Source organism: Entamoeba invadens (assembly GCF_000330505.1).
Source record: "Entamoeba invadens IP1 unplaced genomic scaffold scaff_1105074726713, whole genome shotgun sequence".
NCBI classification, from domain to species: Eukaryota; Evosea; order Mastigamoebida; family Endamoebidae; genus Entamoeba; species Entamoeba invadens.
In genome coordinates, this window is record NW_004443770.1 from 383,571 (window position 1) to 399,494 (window position 15,924).

At 31.1% G+C, this 15,924-nt stretch overlaps 4 protein-coding genes across 4 annotated transcripts; 2 read left to right on the forward strand and 2 right to left on the reverse strand.

Moving 5' to 3' along the window:
* Positions 1–2,803: 2,803 nt before the first annotated feature.
* Positions 2,804–5,118, forward strand: EIN_430530 (hypothetical protein; the record flags this gene model as incomplete). The annotated part of the gene is made up of 2 exons (XM_004261970.1): positions 2,804–2,948; positions 3,008–5,118. The coding sequence occupies 2 exons, from the start codon at positions 2,804–2,806 to the stop codon at positions 5,116–5,118; spliced, it is 2,256 nt and encodes a 751-aa protein (XP_004262018.1).
* A 164-nt stretch (positions 5,119–5,282) lies between these two features.
* Positions 5,283–6,548, reverse strand: EIN_430540 (hypothetical protein; the record flags this gene model as incomplete). The annotated part of the gene is made up of 1 exon (XM_004261971.1): positions 5,283–6,548. The coding sequence occupies one exon, from the start codon at positions 6,546–6,548 to the stop codon at positions 5,283–5,285; it is 1,266 nt and encodes a 421-aa protein (XP_004262019.1).
* Positions 6,549–8,078: 1,530 nt separating this feature from the next.
* EIN_430550 (ornithine decarboxylase, putative) lies at positions 8,079–9,511 on the reverse strand (the record flags this gene model as incomplete). Its single annotated transcript, XM_004261972.1, has 3 exons — positions 8,079–8,324; positions 8,499–9,077; positions 9,125–9,511. 3 exons carry the CDS (start codon positions 9,509–9,511, stop codon positions 8,079–8,081), a joined length of 1,212 nt encoding a protein of 403 aa, XP_004262020.1.
* A 2,811-nt stretch (positions 9,512–12,322) lies between these two features.
* Positions 12,323–13,621, forward strand: EIN_430560 (abhydrolase domain containing protein, putative; the record flags this gene model as incomplete). The annotated part of the gene is made up of 1 exon (XM_004261973.1): positions 12,323–13,621. One exon carries the CDS (start codon positions 12,323–12,325, stop codon positions 13,619–13,621), a length of 1,299 nt encoding a protein of 432 aa, XP_004262021.1.
* Positions 13,622–15,924: the final 2,303 nt, after the last annotated feature.

Here is a 15,924-nt window from a genome sequence, read left to right on the forward strand (position 1 = left end):
AATAACTGGAAACTGGTTTCTTAAGCAACAACAAAACCATCATTCAAAGTTTATGTAAATTGTTATCCTCACAAAGTCTATTGTTTTTAAAATAAGTATAAGTCGCAAAGAAGGACTCACCACTGCACTTATTATAAGAAATACTGCAAGAGATTATTTTTTACTCGCTCAAGTCTATAACATTGACATTGTACTTTCGATCTTAAGTCTTGACTTGAAAGGAGTGTATGAATTTAAAGTACAGTCAAACCTCTATCGAGTGGTAATTTCAGGAAATTTTACCTTTATCGAGTGGGTTTTTCTATTTTTATTATTTGACTTTTTTGACACAATAAAACATTTTTTATTTTTTTTTCAAAAATAGGTTATATAAAATATAAATACATAAGAAAAAAAAATATACATGTTTTAACTATAAAAGCATTTTTGCATTTAAAAATTAACTGAAAAAACTGAAAAATCATAAATGTCGTCACCCAAAAAGAAAGTCTTTCTGACCATTGACGAAAAGAAAACAATTTTGTCATGGTTTAAAACAAATCCCACACAAAGTGTAGACACTCTGATTCGAAAAACCGAAGAAAAATAAAACAAAAAACCAGGAAGAGAATCTTTAAGAATTTTATTAAAAAAAGGTATACCAAGTACTTTGATCGAAAAGGGAATTCCTGGTTCATCTAAATTATCAAGAAAAGTTAAACATCAAGACATGGAAGATTACCTAAACAATATGATTATTACAACAAAACGGTATAATTGTCCTGTAACATATGAAGTCATCAAATCGTTTGCCAATAGTTACTGTGCGAAAAATGGTTACGAGGACTTGAAATTTTCTAATGGTTGGATCACTGGATTTTGTTCAAGATACAATTTAAAATCCAAAAAAATCAGCGGAGAGAGTAATTCAGTAAATCCACAAGATTTTCAAACACAAATAAATTCTCTGGTTGATATCATTGCTCAATACCAACCAGAAAATGTTTATAACGCAGATGAAACTGGACTATATTTCAAATTGCTTCCAGACAAAACAATGTCGGATTTAACAAACAACCATGGAGCAAAACAAAGCAAAGAAAGAGTCACTGTAATGGTTTGCTGTTCACTTGCTGGAAACAAAGAAGACTTGCTTGTGATTGGTAAATATCATGAACCAAGGTGGCTTAACAAACCAGAATATCAGACCATAAAAAAGTATTATAGCGCACAAGAAAACGCTTGGATGGACACTGAGCATTTCCATGATTGGTTAATTGAATGGGAAGACAGACTAACCATTAGTGGCCGATGTATTCTTCTTATTGTAGACAACGCTCCGAGTCATAAACTGACGTTAAGTCTTGGGTTTTATAAAGAAAAACCAAGACATGTCTATAAAGGTATAAAAAGTACTCGATATCATGAATATGAGTTGATTCTTAAACACATCAGGTTGGAATTTCTTCCAAAAAATACAACATCGGTGTTTCAACCGTGTGATGCTGGAATCATTCATTCGTTAAAATGTGCATATAAAAGGAAAATTATTTCCGAATACACCAGAGCAATAAGCGAAGTTGTATCTGCGAATAAAATTTACACTGGACTAAAACTCAATGTTGGAGATGCAATTAAATTATTAACCGCTTGTTGGTATCAAGATGTTACATCTCAAACAATAATCAATTGTTGGAGACATGCTTTGTATCAAGGAGAAAATGTATTTGACCAAATTGATACATTGGGCTATCATATTGAAGACTTGATTGAAGAAGACGTTGATGTAGTAAGAGATGAAATACCTAACAGTGGTGATGTAATACAACGAAAAATTGAAATGGAAACATCACTTGTCAAACAAATGATGGAATTGGAAGATCTCAAAGAACAAGTTCAAACAAAAGAAGAAGAAGTAAAGGATACTACCACTAAATATATAGAATTTTGTGAATTGAACGATTTAACACCAAGCCAAAACTAATTGACAATTTTAATTAAATTTATTATACAAATGGAATTTATACAAATGTGTTGTTTAGAACACGTTTTATAATTGTTAATTCACTTTTAAAAATTAAAATATTTAATACTTTTTTTACCATTTAATAAACTTGTTTATTTGTTTATTATTTTTTGTCTTAGTGTTATTATAAAATGAAATTAAAAAACATTTTACCACAAATCCAAAGAAAAAAAATCTATTTTTCCCGAAATATTAAAATAAAAACATATAAAAAACAGTTCTTTATCGAGCGGTATCCAATTTTAATTGGCTAAAAATCCCATTCGATAAAGGTACCACTCGATAGAGGTGCTATTCGATAGAGGTTTGACTGTATAACAATACTTACATAAAACTTGTTCATTTGATTTGAATGTGTTTTTTTAATAACAAAGGTTATAATTTATCATTTTATAAATAAATAAAAAAAGAAAGTTCAATAGTTTAAATATACATAATCATGATTTTAATTTTTTAAATATTTTTTCAATTCATGTTAAAAATGAAAATAAGAATATGTATCAAAAAAAATAATTATAATATTATAATATATAATACAAAATGATAATACTAATAATAAAATTAAAATTATTTAATTTATTTAATTTAAGTGAATAATAATTATTAATATATTGAAACGAATGAATAAGTTCTTTGTGTTTATTTTGGGGTTGTTGTTGAAACTACCATCGTAAGTAATTACAATAATAAAAATAGTATAATAAATTAATGAAATTGAACCATCAACTGTTTACCATCACAAAACTAGTAAAAAAACCAAACCAACTTGAAATCAAACAAACATAAAAAAGCACATATATGACTATGTCCATTGTCATTCTCTCTCTATTTTCATTAACTTTCGCAAACATTTTTGTCGCAAAGTCAAAGATATCTCTTCCTCAAAATAACATATTTGGTATTGCGGCAAGCGACTCGGGTGTTTTAACAGCGTCGGGAAATGGTTTGTCATTCCACACAGATACTTCCTATTTATTTTATTGATTTCAGACTCACATATAGCCAAAATATCTATTGTCACAGTGAACGACGACACTTTCGAGACGGTCCGAACAGATGGTCCATTTCGTAGTTTAACCGATGGGTATATTACAGAGTACTCCAAATCGATATCTCAATTTGTAGCATATGGTGGGGAGAAAGCTCGATTTGGTCGATTTTCTGATACCCTTGTTGGTGACTTAGTTGACTACGAGCCTGCGTTTACAGGGCATTCCACCTTCTTTATTCAAGAGAACGTATTATCGCTTGGGTTTGTTCCTGAATCGAAGAATGGGTATATCAAAGTGTGTGATATCGGTCATATCCCACGGCTAGATGCTCCAATAGTCCATCAAGATGACGTTGTTAAGTCAACTACATTTGCGGGTACTGGGCATTTACCGACTGATTTAAAGAGTATGGGGAAGGGGGTAGCAACTGTGTGTGTTAAAGATGCATCGAACGTATGTCACAATCTTCTGTTCATCGTTGGCGATCATGAAGGGCACGACTCGGTCTTCAGCTATTTGAAGATCTTTGAACTCCAAGATTTGTCTACAACAAAACCGTTTTATGACGAGACGTGGGGGACTTCTACATACGAATTATATCAGAACGATAAAGGATACTTCAACTTGGGCAATTTGTTCGGGTTCACGACGATGAAGCCACACTACAACGAACAAATGAAAATGCTGTTTGTCATGTCTGAGAACGCGGACATCGGAAGTGCGACATCTACAAAGACTCCATGTGTCATTGCATTCACCTTTTCATATGACAATGAGAACTCTAAAATTCGAATGACAAGTAAAATCATAACTACGCCAACCTTCGATTATGTCAAAGTCGAGAACACAACTTCCTTTGGGAAGGTGATGGACTCGACTGTAGTTGATGATGTCCTTCATCTAGTAATTTCAGCGCCAAGTGCAGTCGTACAACATGCCACATCTTCGTTTTCAATGGGTATAGTATATTACTACAAATACACGGCAACGACTGGGTTTGTCTTTAAAATGTATACGGTGCCTCCCGTGTTGGAGAACAATTATGGCTTTGGACGGGGAATATCGATATTGAGTGAGGGGAAGAAGCGGAGAGTCTTTATAATCAACGCAAAGGACAATCAAGTGTATGAGTCCGTCATTCCACTGTGTGGTGATGGTGTTGTGACTACTGAGATTGGTGAAGAGTGTGATTCAGTCTCTTCCAATTGTAATGCGGAACAATGTTTATGTCTTGATGGCTTTGTTTCAATGGATGGATTATGTGAGAGGAAGTGTGAGAGAGACACGTGTAAATGCACGAGCACTGATTCGTGTAGTGAGTGTACTTTGGAGCTTTTAAACATCTCCACAAGATGTCAAGAGTGTAACAACGGCTACGAGTTACTCGATGGAATCTGTAAAACGGTATGTGGTAACAAGATACGTACCAGTGACGAAGAGTGTGATTTAGTCGAGAACTGTGATGATAACTGTCGGTGTTTAACGGGGTATATACCATCCAGTGATAAAGAGAACAAGTGTGTGGTATCAAAGGTGACAGCTTTAACTGCATGGATGGTAGTTCAGATAGTGATTGGCATCTTATGTATAATAATAGTTGTCATCGTCGTATTAGTCAAAGTCGTTCGCAAGAAAATGGCGCGACTGAATATCAATGCAGCTGGTGGTGTAGCCGTGTATGCGTGCGGTTCGACGGCCAAATTGGATCAATTTGAAGAAGTTGAAGCTGAACGGTTTCCATTGTATAGTATCAACAATTCCCCATTCATGTACTCATTCGCAAACGACATATCATTTTACATCGAAGGTGATATGGATCATCGAGTCGAGAAGATCGAGTTGAAGAAGAGATACGTGTTCCAGTTGTTTATTGGCAACAAGTCCCTCAACATTGCTTCTTTTGCTATTGGAGACCCTCGTCTTGATAAGGATGACTATGATCTTGAGTTCATGCCAGACAAAGGCAATTTACAAGGCGGTGACATCATCTGCATATATGGCAAAGTGACCCCTTTACGAGAATGTGCAGTTAAAGAGACATTCACATTGACGGTCGTGAACTTGAACACATCAAAGTCGTTCATTCAGAACATTCCATTGACTTTCTCTGCTGAGGATTAACTGTTGTTATTCGTTATATTTGTTAAAATACTATCCGTTCTATTCCTCTCAAATAGACTCTGCAAATATCTTAGTCTTCTTTACTAACATCTGAAAGGTGAAGTGATTAAGATTACGACAGACAAACAGAATAAATTATATACGACAAAAGCACTGTGGCTCGCCTATAAATAGTTTAGTTTTACAACCAGATTACCACGTTTATCTGGTTGGCCGAGTACTGGTAAACCTATACCTAAATACTCGATAAATAAAGGCTTCTCGATTGATATACCGAGAGACATTTGATTTCCGTCGGGTAAGTTGATAAAGAAATTGTCTTCTGTGTAACTGACATCAACTGATGTTTTCAAATTGTTTCCATCTCTTGTGAAGTGTTGAGTCGGGTCGCAAAATGTGACTCGAACATAATTTGACTTTTGGTCTGCATAGAGGACATAATTAGTGTCTTGAGCCCCCGGGTCGATTTGTAAATCGACGCCATGACAATTATAGATACCACCACTGTATACCGTCGACAATGGAAATGGCACTAACTCTTCATTCAATTCTTTATCTTTTCCGATTGAGAATTCAAAGGATGTTTTACATTGCTTTCCATCAAAAGTCGAACCGTAGAAATTGGACGATTTATACGTATCGTCGGCAAACTTCTTTAGGTCCGAAAAAACAAGTTTGATCGACAACAGCTCGGGTTCTTTTCTTTGGTTCCCATACGTGTCCAAGTCGTATTTCTTAAAGACAACAACCATCTCTTCTTGATTTTGGATGGCCGAAAAAGGGACTTTAAAATTGATGACTTCTTCGATGTCTTGAGACCCTTTGAAGTCTGCACAGACAAGAAAAGAATTATTTTCATACGCGAAAATTGTTTTCTTGTTCTTTGTCTCAGGTAAGTTGTTCTTTAAGTGATCAATTTGGACGTCATGTGAAGAATTAAGTGCGGTTTGTGAATACAACGTGATTGATGCTTGGAGTTGATGTATCTGAGTCACCAGTTGATTGTTTTGGTACTTCAGTTGTCTGTTCTCTTCACGTAACAAACAGTGCTCTTTGTTCAAACGAATGTTCTCTTGCATTAACTCGGTGTTTGTCTTGCGAAGTCCATTAATTTCTTGTGTCATTAATGATGTATTCATTAATACATCGTTTTTCTCCTTAAGTTCATTTTGTAACTCAGCAATTTTCATGTTCGCCTTAGCAAGTAAAGTTGCGACCCCATAATTATCTTCATCTTTATATTTACCCATTGACATGTCACTTCGTTGCTTGGACGAAATATTCAAAACATCATCCGATAAGGGTTTCGTTTGTTGAAGTAAATTGGCCAATTTCATTTGATACCGTCGTACTGAATCAGATTGTTCAAAACTCGTCCGTGCAATTTGGTGTTTGTCTCGTTCAGTTCGTGTTGGAAGTTTAACACTCATCACCCCAAAAAAGTTTTCGAGTTTTTTTTTGGCTTTTTGTATTATGCAAAATTTTTTAATAATTTTTAGTATCATTCAACTAATAATATGTCATATCCGTTATGTTTTTTTAATTGTTTATTAACTTTTTTTTAGTAAAACAAAAATCATTTTTTTTGATGAATAAAAAAACTTCAATTATTGAAAAGTAATTGTATATTATTGTTTATGGTTGTTGATGATATGGTGAGTTCTTATAAAATCACAAAATTCAACACATTAAAAAATCATTTTTGAAATGTTTTATTACCAAATTAAAAAATAATATTTTTTTAAATAAATTAAAATTTAAAATTTATAAAATTTTAATAATATTTACAAATCATTTTTCACCTTTTTAATGATTTTTAAGTGGAAATAATTAAATAACGTAAAAATAACTTAAATGAACTTTATTATTTTTAACATTAACTAAAACTAAAAATAATGATAATAAAATAGTAGTTTTGTTATTTGACATTTTATTGAATTGAAAAACAAGTGAAAAACACAGCATCATATCACCAAATAAATAATATAGTCGGGGGATAAATGGCATTAAAAAGGGACAAAGGTAGTTAATTTTGATAAATATAATTTTGAAACTATAATTTTTAAAAAATCTATTTAAAGGTCAAAATAAACATAAAATTAAAATAATAATATAAATTATCGTTTTTTATTTTAAATGATTATAAATTGAATAATTATAAATTTCTATTTCAAAAATAAACAAAAACACCTCAATTTGTTTACTTAAAAAATGTGGAAGTCTAAAACGCAGCACTTTGTATGGTTTGTCTGAAACTTGTTTTGTTAAAGAATTTTTCCTTTGTTTTTTCCTTTGTTTCATTTCTTTTCTGCTCTTTTTCAACTCCAATTGTTTTTATGTTAAAATGGTCTTTCTCTTATCTTTTCTCAATGGGAATGGTTCAACAACGAAAGATTGAAAGATTGAAATAACAAATGATGATTTTTCAGTGATTCCCTGACACTTTCAAAAATTGACACTGTTGTTAATTCATTAAACTCTGGCATTTTAACCATATACATCATGAATATATTGAAATACAGTTTTTAAACTGGTATCTTGTATTTAAATTGCTTTTTTATGTTGATTGCCTGTGGTTGTTTCATCAAGGGTTCCTTTCTCTTCTTCTTTTATTGTTTTCAAAGATTGAATAATATCAAAAATAGAAAGTTATGGTTTTCTTTTATTATTTTCAAAGTAGTTAATTGAAAAAACCCTTCTAATACTTTTATAGTTAAAGAAATTATATTTTATAGTTTTTTACTCAAATTAACTACTTCTGTCCCAAATTAACCCCCTTTATCACCCGACTATAATGAATAATTATATATATTAGTAATAATTATATAATAAATTATAATAAAGAGTACGCCAAAATAGAATTGAAAGAGTTTCTCTATTAAAAGGAAAATGAATTATTTGATTGAATAAATTAATTCAATCAAACAACAATTTAAAATCAAAAGTGAAAGAAGAAGAATTTAATTTTTAATCCAATGAGCAGTGTGTGACATCAAAGCCGGAATTGAGTTCTTTTCGATCTCTTCTGGCAATGTGATCTTATTAATGTCCTTGTTTTTCATGACATAAACGTCGTGTTCTCTGCTTTGGAATCCATTGAAATTAGTCGCCAAAGAAATTGTATAAGCACCAGCACATGGGAAGACTACCCAGTCGACTCCTTCTTCCATTTCTGGCATTTTCCCTGCACCCACTTTGTCTGCTCCCTATATATTAGTGTTATATGTAGAATATAATATAATAATAATATAATAATATATTATAATCCTATTTAGAATTATAATAGAATTATAATATAATTATAATATAATTATATTTTTATATTTTTATTAAAATTATATTATTATTTTTATTATTCCATTCAATAAGAAGTAACAAACATTGCAAGAAGGTCCATAGATCAAAGAATCAAACTCCTCACACTTCTTACCGTATTTCTGTAAACAATAGCAGTCGTCTATCTTTTTAAACAAAAAGCAGTGAGCGAGTCCGCCATGAATTCCATCCCCAATTGTATAATCAAACTCTTTTTTGCCTTCTTCAATTCTCAAACGTTTCCCATGGACAGATGTTATTAAGTGGAAAGCGTCCGAAGCCAAGTATCTTCCCGGCTCTGCAATAAATTTGCTTCCAGCGGGGAAGTTCAGTTCTTTAATAGCGTTTTCAATCACTTGTGCAAACTCTTCAAATGGTTCTGTTTGTGAGAATCCTCCTCCAACATCGAAAGTGCATGGCTTCATTCCTCTCTTCTCAGCAAGAGCTGCAACATGTCTTGCAGTTGTTAAAGCTCCTTTGAACGCCTCGACATTGTGGAAATCACTTCCAACGTGGAAGTGGACACCTTTCATATCAAGACCAAGCTTTTCTATCTCGTCTAAAACTTCGACAAACTCTCGTTCGTCTTTCAGTCCAAATCGATCGCCAAGAGTATAACCGGCACTCGAGTCGTTCTTCATATCCTCATCATGATCCCCATCTTTGGCGCATACTTCGCTATCTTTCTAACTTCATACACTGAGTCGACCAATGTGAGTCTCACTCCAAGAGAGTAAGCAGCTATCAAGTCCCCAAATGGTTTATATGCCTGTGAGAAGGTGATGTCTTCCGCTTTGAATCCAAGGTCTAAGACTTCTTTCACTTCATTAAGTGTAGCACAGTCAAAGCCACATCCTAACTTCCCAACTAACTCAACTAAGTGTGGCTCTGGGTTACATTTCACAGCAAAACAGGGCTTGACCGTTGGCAAGTTTTTGTGCCATCTGGTTATTGCGTTCTCAACTGATTGGATATCAAATACCCAGAAAGCAAGGGGTTGCGTTTCTGGAGTGTATTTCTTTGTTATGTCCAATGCAAACTTGTTCAGAGCTTCTAGATCGACTTGGTGTTGGGCCATGTGTATGAATGGCTTAACAAGTTTGGACTTTATAAAACCCTTAGAACGTCTTCATAAAGCTCAGAGAAGAGGAAGGACCTTGTAGAAATCCAATATTCTTCTGCAACAGAAAACAGTACAAAAATCAGTGAGTTTCTGTATGCAACTTTATAACTCCCCCCAAAAAATGAATCGCTCGAAGAGTTTTCGTTGGCATTCAACATCTGTTGTGAGATTATTTCAGTAATAGTATAGTAATATTTATTATAATATATATCATGTTAATAGTAAAAAAATAGATCCATTAAATGGAAACGCAATTTAAGCCTTTTATTACCAAGAGTATTACCAGTGTTTTTATTCATTATTAAGAGTTTAAAAATCGAATTAAAAGTCGGGAAAAACGTGCGAAATGAAAAACCAATTAATCGACACACCTGGCAACCACAAGTAGAACTTTTTGGAGGAAATAAATTGAAGGAAAAATACAACTAAATAAAAATAACAACCATTATCGTTTTTGTTCAGCAAATTTGGCTCTTTGGTAATATAACCGTTCTTTTCAGTCGTTATTTATAGCAAATAACTCAGAGATTGAACTTTTGGTCAATTTTTGTTGTTATTGGTTTTATAAATTTGCCCTTCACCTATTATATTAATATAGTTTAATATGTTTAAGACAATCTGACGCTCTTTTCTGGTATGTTCCCGTCAACTAAAAATGCGAAGACAAGTTTCTCCATTGGGTTTTTGGGTTTTAGAACAATTCCATCACCAACCAAAAATAAACCCTCTTCGTTTTAGTTCCTTTTGTTGTTGTGGTGGTGTATTACTATTACTGATAGTATAATTTACTATAAATATAGCACATTCTGTTATTTGAAGAAATGACGTAAAAGGTGGGGACGTCATAGAAATTATTCATATTGGTCAAAAATCCTGAATTTGTTGTGGATATGAACCTTTTTGATGGAATTATCATGTCCCAAAAAGAAGTATGGCAATTCATTGGACAATTATCCTGTTTAATTCTCGGATAAAACGCTATTTTTATTCGAGAAGGGTTACAACGCATTTTTGGGAAAGTTTTTTAAATCCCCCAATTATTTTTTTGTTTTTGTACAAAAATTTGATTTTTGTGGTACAAAAGTGCAGTTGTTTGTATTTGAATAATGTTTTTGAAGTATATTAATAATTAATCCCGTTACTCTATGCTACTTGAGAGTGATAAAACAGAGAGTATTGGTTCTTTTGGCATTCACCTTTTTGAGAAGGGTGAATGCCAAACATAATTGAATAATTACACAGTGATAAATTTGTTGTTTTCTATCGTTAATTTGCATTTTTGTTTGAAACGGTTCATTTGAAAAGCAATTTCTAAACAATATGTTTGAATACTGTTAATAATGATGCATAATAAAAACAGAATAATGTGACTGAAGTGTTTTATTTTGTTTCACAATTAAAACGTTGAAAATAATATTTTAAAATACATAATCAATATAGACTGAATTTAAAAATATTGGATTTAATTAATAACATTTATGTATATAAACATGTATATTTTACATGTAATTGATTGATGTTGTTGATTGTATGTTTATTTAACACTTCAATATCTGTTATAAGTTGAGTACATAACACATTAATAATCATATACTTTGTACTTCTCTTTTAAATTTATTATTATTGTATTTTATAATCTATACATGTGTAAAAAGTGGTTTTTATAATGTAACTGTATTGTAAAGTTGGTATCATGTCAAATTCTAATCAAATGTTATTTTTTAATGTTTGAAATGCATACATAACAAACTTATACTTTATTTGAAAAAAAACTCTGGTATCTGAAAGTCAATTGTATTAAACAACTTAAGTGATCATTAAATTTCACATTTCATGAACATTTTGTTTTGTGGAATGTATCATTTTGTTTTGGTATATTATATGCTCAACAATTTAATATACCAATGAACTTCATCATTCAAACTGATATAAACCATTATTAAGTACATGTATAGGTAGTATTATATTATCAAATACATTGAAATTTGGGGTTCAAAAGTTCCAAAAAGTTTTATAAGGTGCTTTGGCTATATGAATAAAAAAACATTAATTTCAAAATCGAAATTATACATGGAGTTATACAATAAAGCTTTTTGAACTTTTGAAGAAGTTGTAACCCACAACATCTTAAAAACCGTTTAAGTTCAACTTTTGTTTTCGTATTATTTGAAATTACTTTCGGAAACAACAATTTAATGGTTTTTGATTACTATTGTACCATAATTAATTTATTCTCCCCTTCGTTATGTTTTTTGAATTATACTATATTTTTTCACATAAAAAGAGTTTCTTTCGTAAAGCTTTTAAATAAAAAAAATCTAAAATTATTTAAATCTTATAACACATCAAATTCAATACATTTGAAACATTATTATATAACTATTTCAAAATATATTAAATAGTAATATACCGTTAAAAACATATATTCTTTCTACGTTTTTAATAATTGTATTTTCAATGTTTGTGTATACAATAAAATAACTTTAAATACTATTCATAACATAACCTATTTGATTTTATCAAAAATGAAATTGACAAATAATTCTTTAAAAAACTACCTATTTGTTCTATTTTTAATAATTTACTTTTAAAAAAACATTTTATTATTTGAAAAAAATTAAAAATTATAAATTTATTATAATATATTATAACCAAACCAAACTTTTATTATCTAAACACATTAATAAAGAATAATATAATTAATTATATTATTTACTATATCAAAACATTGTAAACATCACTTGAAAATGCAAATTTGTTTTTGTAATGGAGACACCAGTTTTTCTTCGCTCTTTATTTTTATCAATTACTTTGTCTTTCACCGACTATATTCTTTTTGCCTCGCATCGGAAATTACAAACCGTTCAGAGTGTTTTATTGTATGCCATGGTATTGACTTTATTAACATTCCACCTTATATCCTTTTTTATATTCTTTGCGTTATTTGGTGTAGTCATTGTTCTTTACTCGGCTCAAAAAAACACCCCTGTGATCTTCCACTCACCAACTAAAGAATCAGAAGAGTTGTCAACCCACTTATCATTGACACCTTTCCAATTGTCCCCGTTCCTCTGTGACGGGGCGTTACAAACCATCACCGTCTTCCTCACAAAATACCCCAAGAATATGTCTTTCACCCGTCGCATGGTGACGGGGTTTGACGGGGGCGAGTTTGCTGTGGACTGGCTTGACTGCCAAGACACACTTCCCACCACCTCTCCGGTGATTATTATCTTCCACGGATTGGCTGGTGGTAGTCGTGAGAGTTATGTCCGACGATTTGCGGACGCTGCAAATAAAGAAGGGTATCGTGTCTGTGTCTACACGTATCGAGGGTGTGCCGGGACTTTAATGAAAACGCCACGCGCGTACAATGTCACGTGTTTAGAAGACACAGAAACGGTTATAAGTCATGTTCATCAAATATATATAGAGTCTCAGATCTTTTTGGTAGGGTATTCGATGGGAGGGATGATTGTAACGAGCGTATTAGGACGTCTTGAACATTTAAAAGAGAAATGTAACTTAGCGGGAATAGTTGCGGTGAGCTCGACGTGGAATTCATTGTCGTCGTCTGAATATATTCCATCAGCGTTCATGAAAGGCTTTACCGAGTCGCTTGTAAAGATCTCAAAGAAGAACAAAAACGTCTTTGAACGTGCGATGAAAGAGGGGAGAATAAAACTGTTTGATTTTGGACTTATGGATTATGTGAAGAACATCGCTACATTCGACAAAAACTTCGATTGCAAGATATTCGGCTTTGGTAATAACGAAACGTACTACTCGGACATCGAACAGTGGTACCACTTATTACCTCAATCGAATATCCCTTTCTTGGCAATTAACGCGTTCGACGACCCCATCGCAATTATCCCAGATGTCACTTTGGGTAGAATCAAAAATGCTGTTTCTGTCTCAAAAAATGTGATATTTGTGGTGACAAATAACGGAGGGCATTTGGGATGGGAAGAAAAAGGAAAGGGAATCACTTTTGTGGATAAGACTACACTCGAGTACTTCAATGCTTTATTGGGATCTAATAATAAAGGCGTCACAAAATAAATAAGATTGAGGTTTTCTTTGTTGTATTTAAAAATAGTTATAATTACTATACTTGGTAATACCACAATAATGGTGTGTACTATACTATATAATAAAAACAAATTATAATATATAATACATAACAATTTATTCTTAAAACTGTATTATAAACAAACTATTATTATAACCAAAGAAAAATCCTTCAAAAGCAACAATTGATTTAGAAAAAACATTTTAAAAAAAAAGAAAGAAACGATGAAATAAAAAAATAGTTAAAATATAGAAAAAAGTGAAACCCTGAAAAGAAAGGAAATCTCGAGATATTCCAGTCCTATGGTTGTAGTTCCAAAGGCTCGAAAGACTTATTGCCCTCGATGCAATAAGCACACCCCCCATAAAGTGTCTCAGTACAAGAAAGGAAAGGATTCACTTCATGCGCAAGGTAAGAGAAGATACGATCGTAAACAAAAAGGTTTCGGAGGTCAGACCAAGCCCGTCTTCAAGAAGAAAGCAAAAACTACAAAGAAAGTTGTTTTGAAGCTTGAGTGCTCGAAATGCAAATACAAACTCCAAAAATGCATGAAGAGATGCAAACACTTCGAGTTGGGTAATGAAAAGAAGGATAAGTAATCTTAAGCAGTATTGTTGTCATCTAGTTTATTTTTTATAGTTCTGTATAACTTGTTTTTAGTTTGTTGGTGGTTTCTTTTGATAGTTTTTATTCTTTTATTCATAACTATTTTTGGTTATTTAATAAGATCCGGTTCTTTCTTTTCCGATTTTGTTTGTCTATTTTATACTGAAACAAATTATTCCGAAGAAACGAACCTTATTGATTATTATTTTATATATATATAAAATATTAATACTCAATAGTTTAATACCTATTTATGAACTAATTATAAAAATACTTCATAATGTTTTATATTTGAAATAATGGTATACCTTTGGGAGTCAATTTTGACAGCCCGAAATAGAACAAAATTTGAAAAAAATATAATTAGCGCAGTTCTGATTAGGACATTTTTCCCGATTTTGGTTTTAAGTTTTATGTAATTTTTGTTTGTTGAATAACAAAAAGAACGCTCTAGAGCTGCCACGTCATAACATTTTAAGGATAAATTGCGAGTGAAAAAAAACAAACCAATCAGATTCAATCTAGTCTATAGATAGTAACTATTATCAAAATTATTAAATTAAATATATTTTATTATTTGTTTAACAAGTTGTTTAAAAAAAATAAATTTATCAATCTATTAGAAACATGTTTTATAGTTATAATGTGAAAGTCACTTTTAATATAACAATTGACCATATTGATAATCGTTTTATTCAAATATGATATTTAATTTGTGTTATCATTATAAGTTTTGAAATAGATTGTTTTTATCGTTGATGACATTGATCAAATGGTAATTTATGTGTGATGATATACGTAAAAAGTATCATTCAATAATTGATATAGTTTAAAGATATGTAACGATAATTTAATAACTTATGTTAATAAAATAAAATTTCAATTATTTATAATGTTTTTATTATATTAATACGAGTGTTATTACACTATCATTATGTTTTAAACACGATTTTATACCTATTTGTTCAAGGTATCTATTGTTTTAAAGCTTCTTGTATAATTTGTTGTCACATCACTACAAAAATTTGTGGAATAATAACTTAAATTATAATAAATAATAATAAATACAACAATTTTTAATAAAAAAATTATAAAAAAACTTATTGTTTTAATGGTTTCAAAGACAGATTTAATAATTTTGATAATAGTTACTATCTATAGACTAGATTGAATCTGATTGGTTTGTTTTTTTTCACTCGCAATTTATCCTTAAAATGTTATGACGTGGCAGCTCTAGAGCGTTCTTTTTGTTATTCAACAAACAAAAATTACATAAAACTTAAAACCAAAATCGGGAAAAATGTCCTAATCAGAACTGCGCTAATTATATTTTTTTCAAATTTTGTTCTATTTCGGGCTGTCAAAATTGACTCCCAAAGGTATACCATTTTAAAAATTAAAAATATCAAAAATAACTATTTTAATTAAAATAACAATATAAATAGTTAAGTTGTTATTTTTTTTTCCATTTCATACTGATTGGTTGTATTAAATAATGAAACGGAAATACAAATCCTGTGTTGATTAGTCTGTGTTACTATAAAAAAAGAGGAAAACAAAGTTTTAAAAGAAACAAAATGTCGTTTAATGACCAAAACTACTTTTTTAATAACAATTCTTTGAATAAAAACGACAAAAATGTACTTTAAGGAATTTATATTCATTTTTATCTAAAGTGATAATCCAC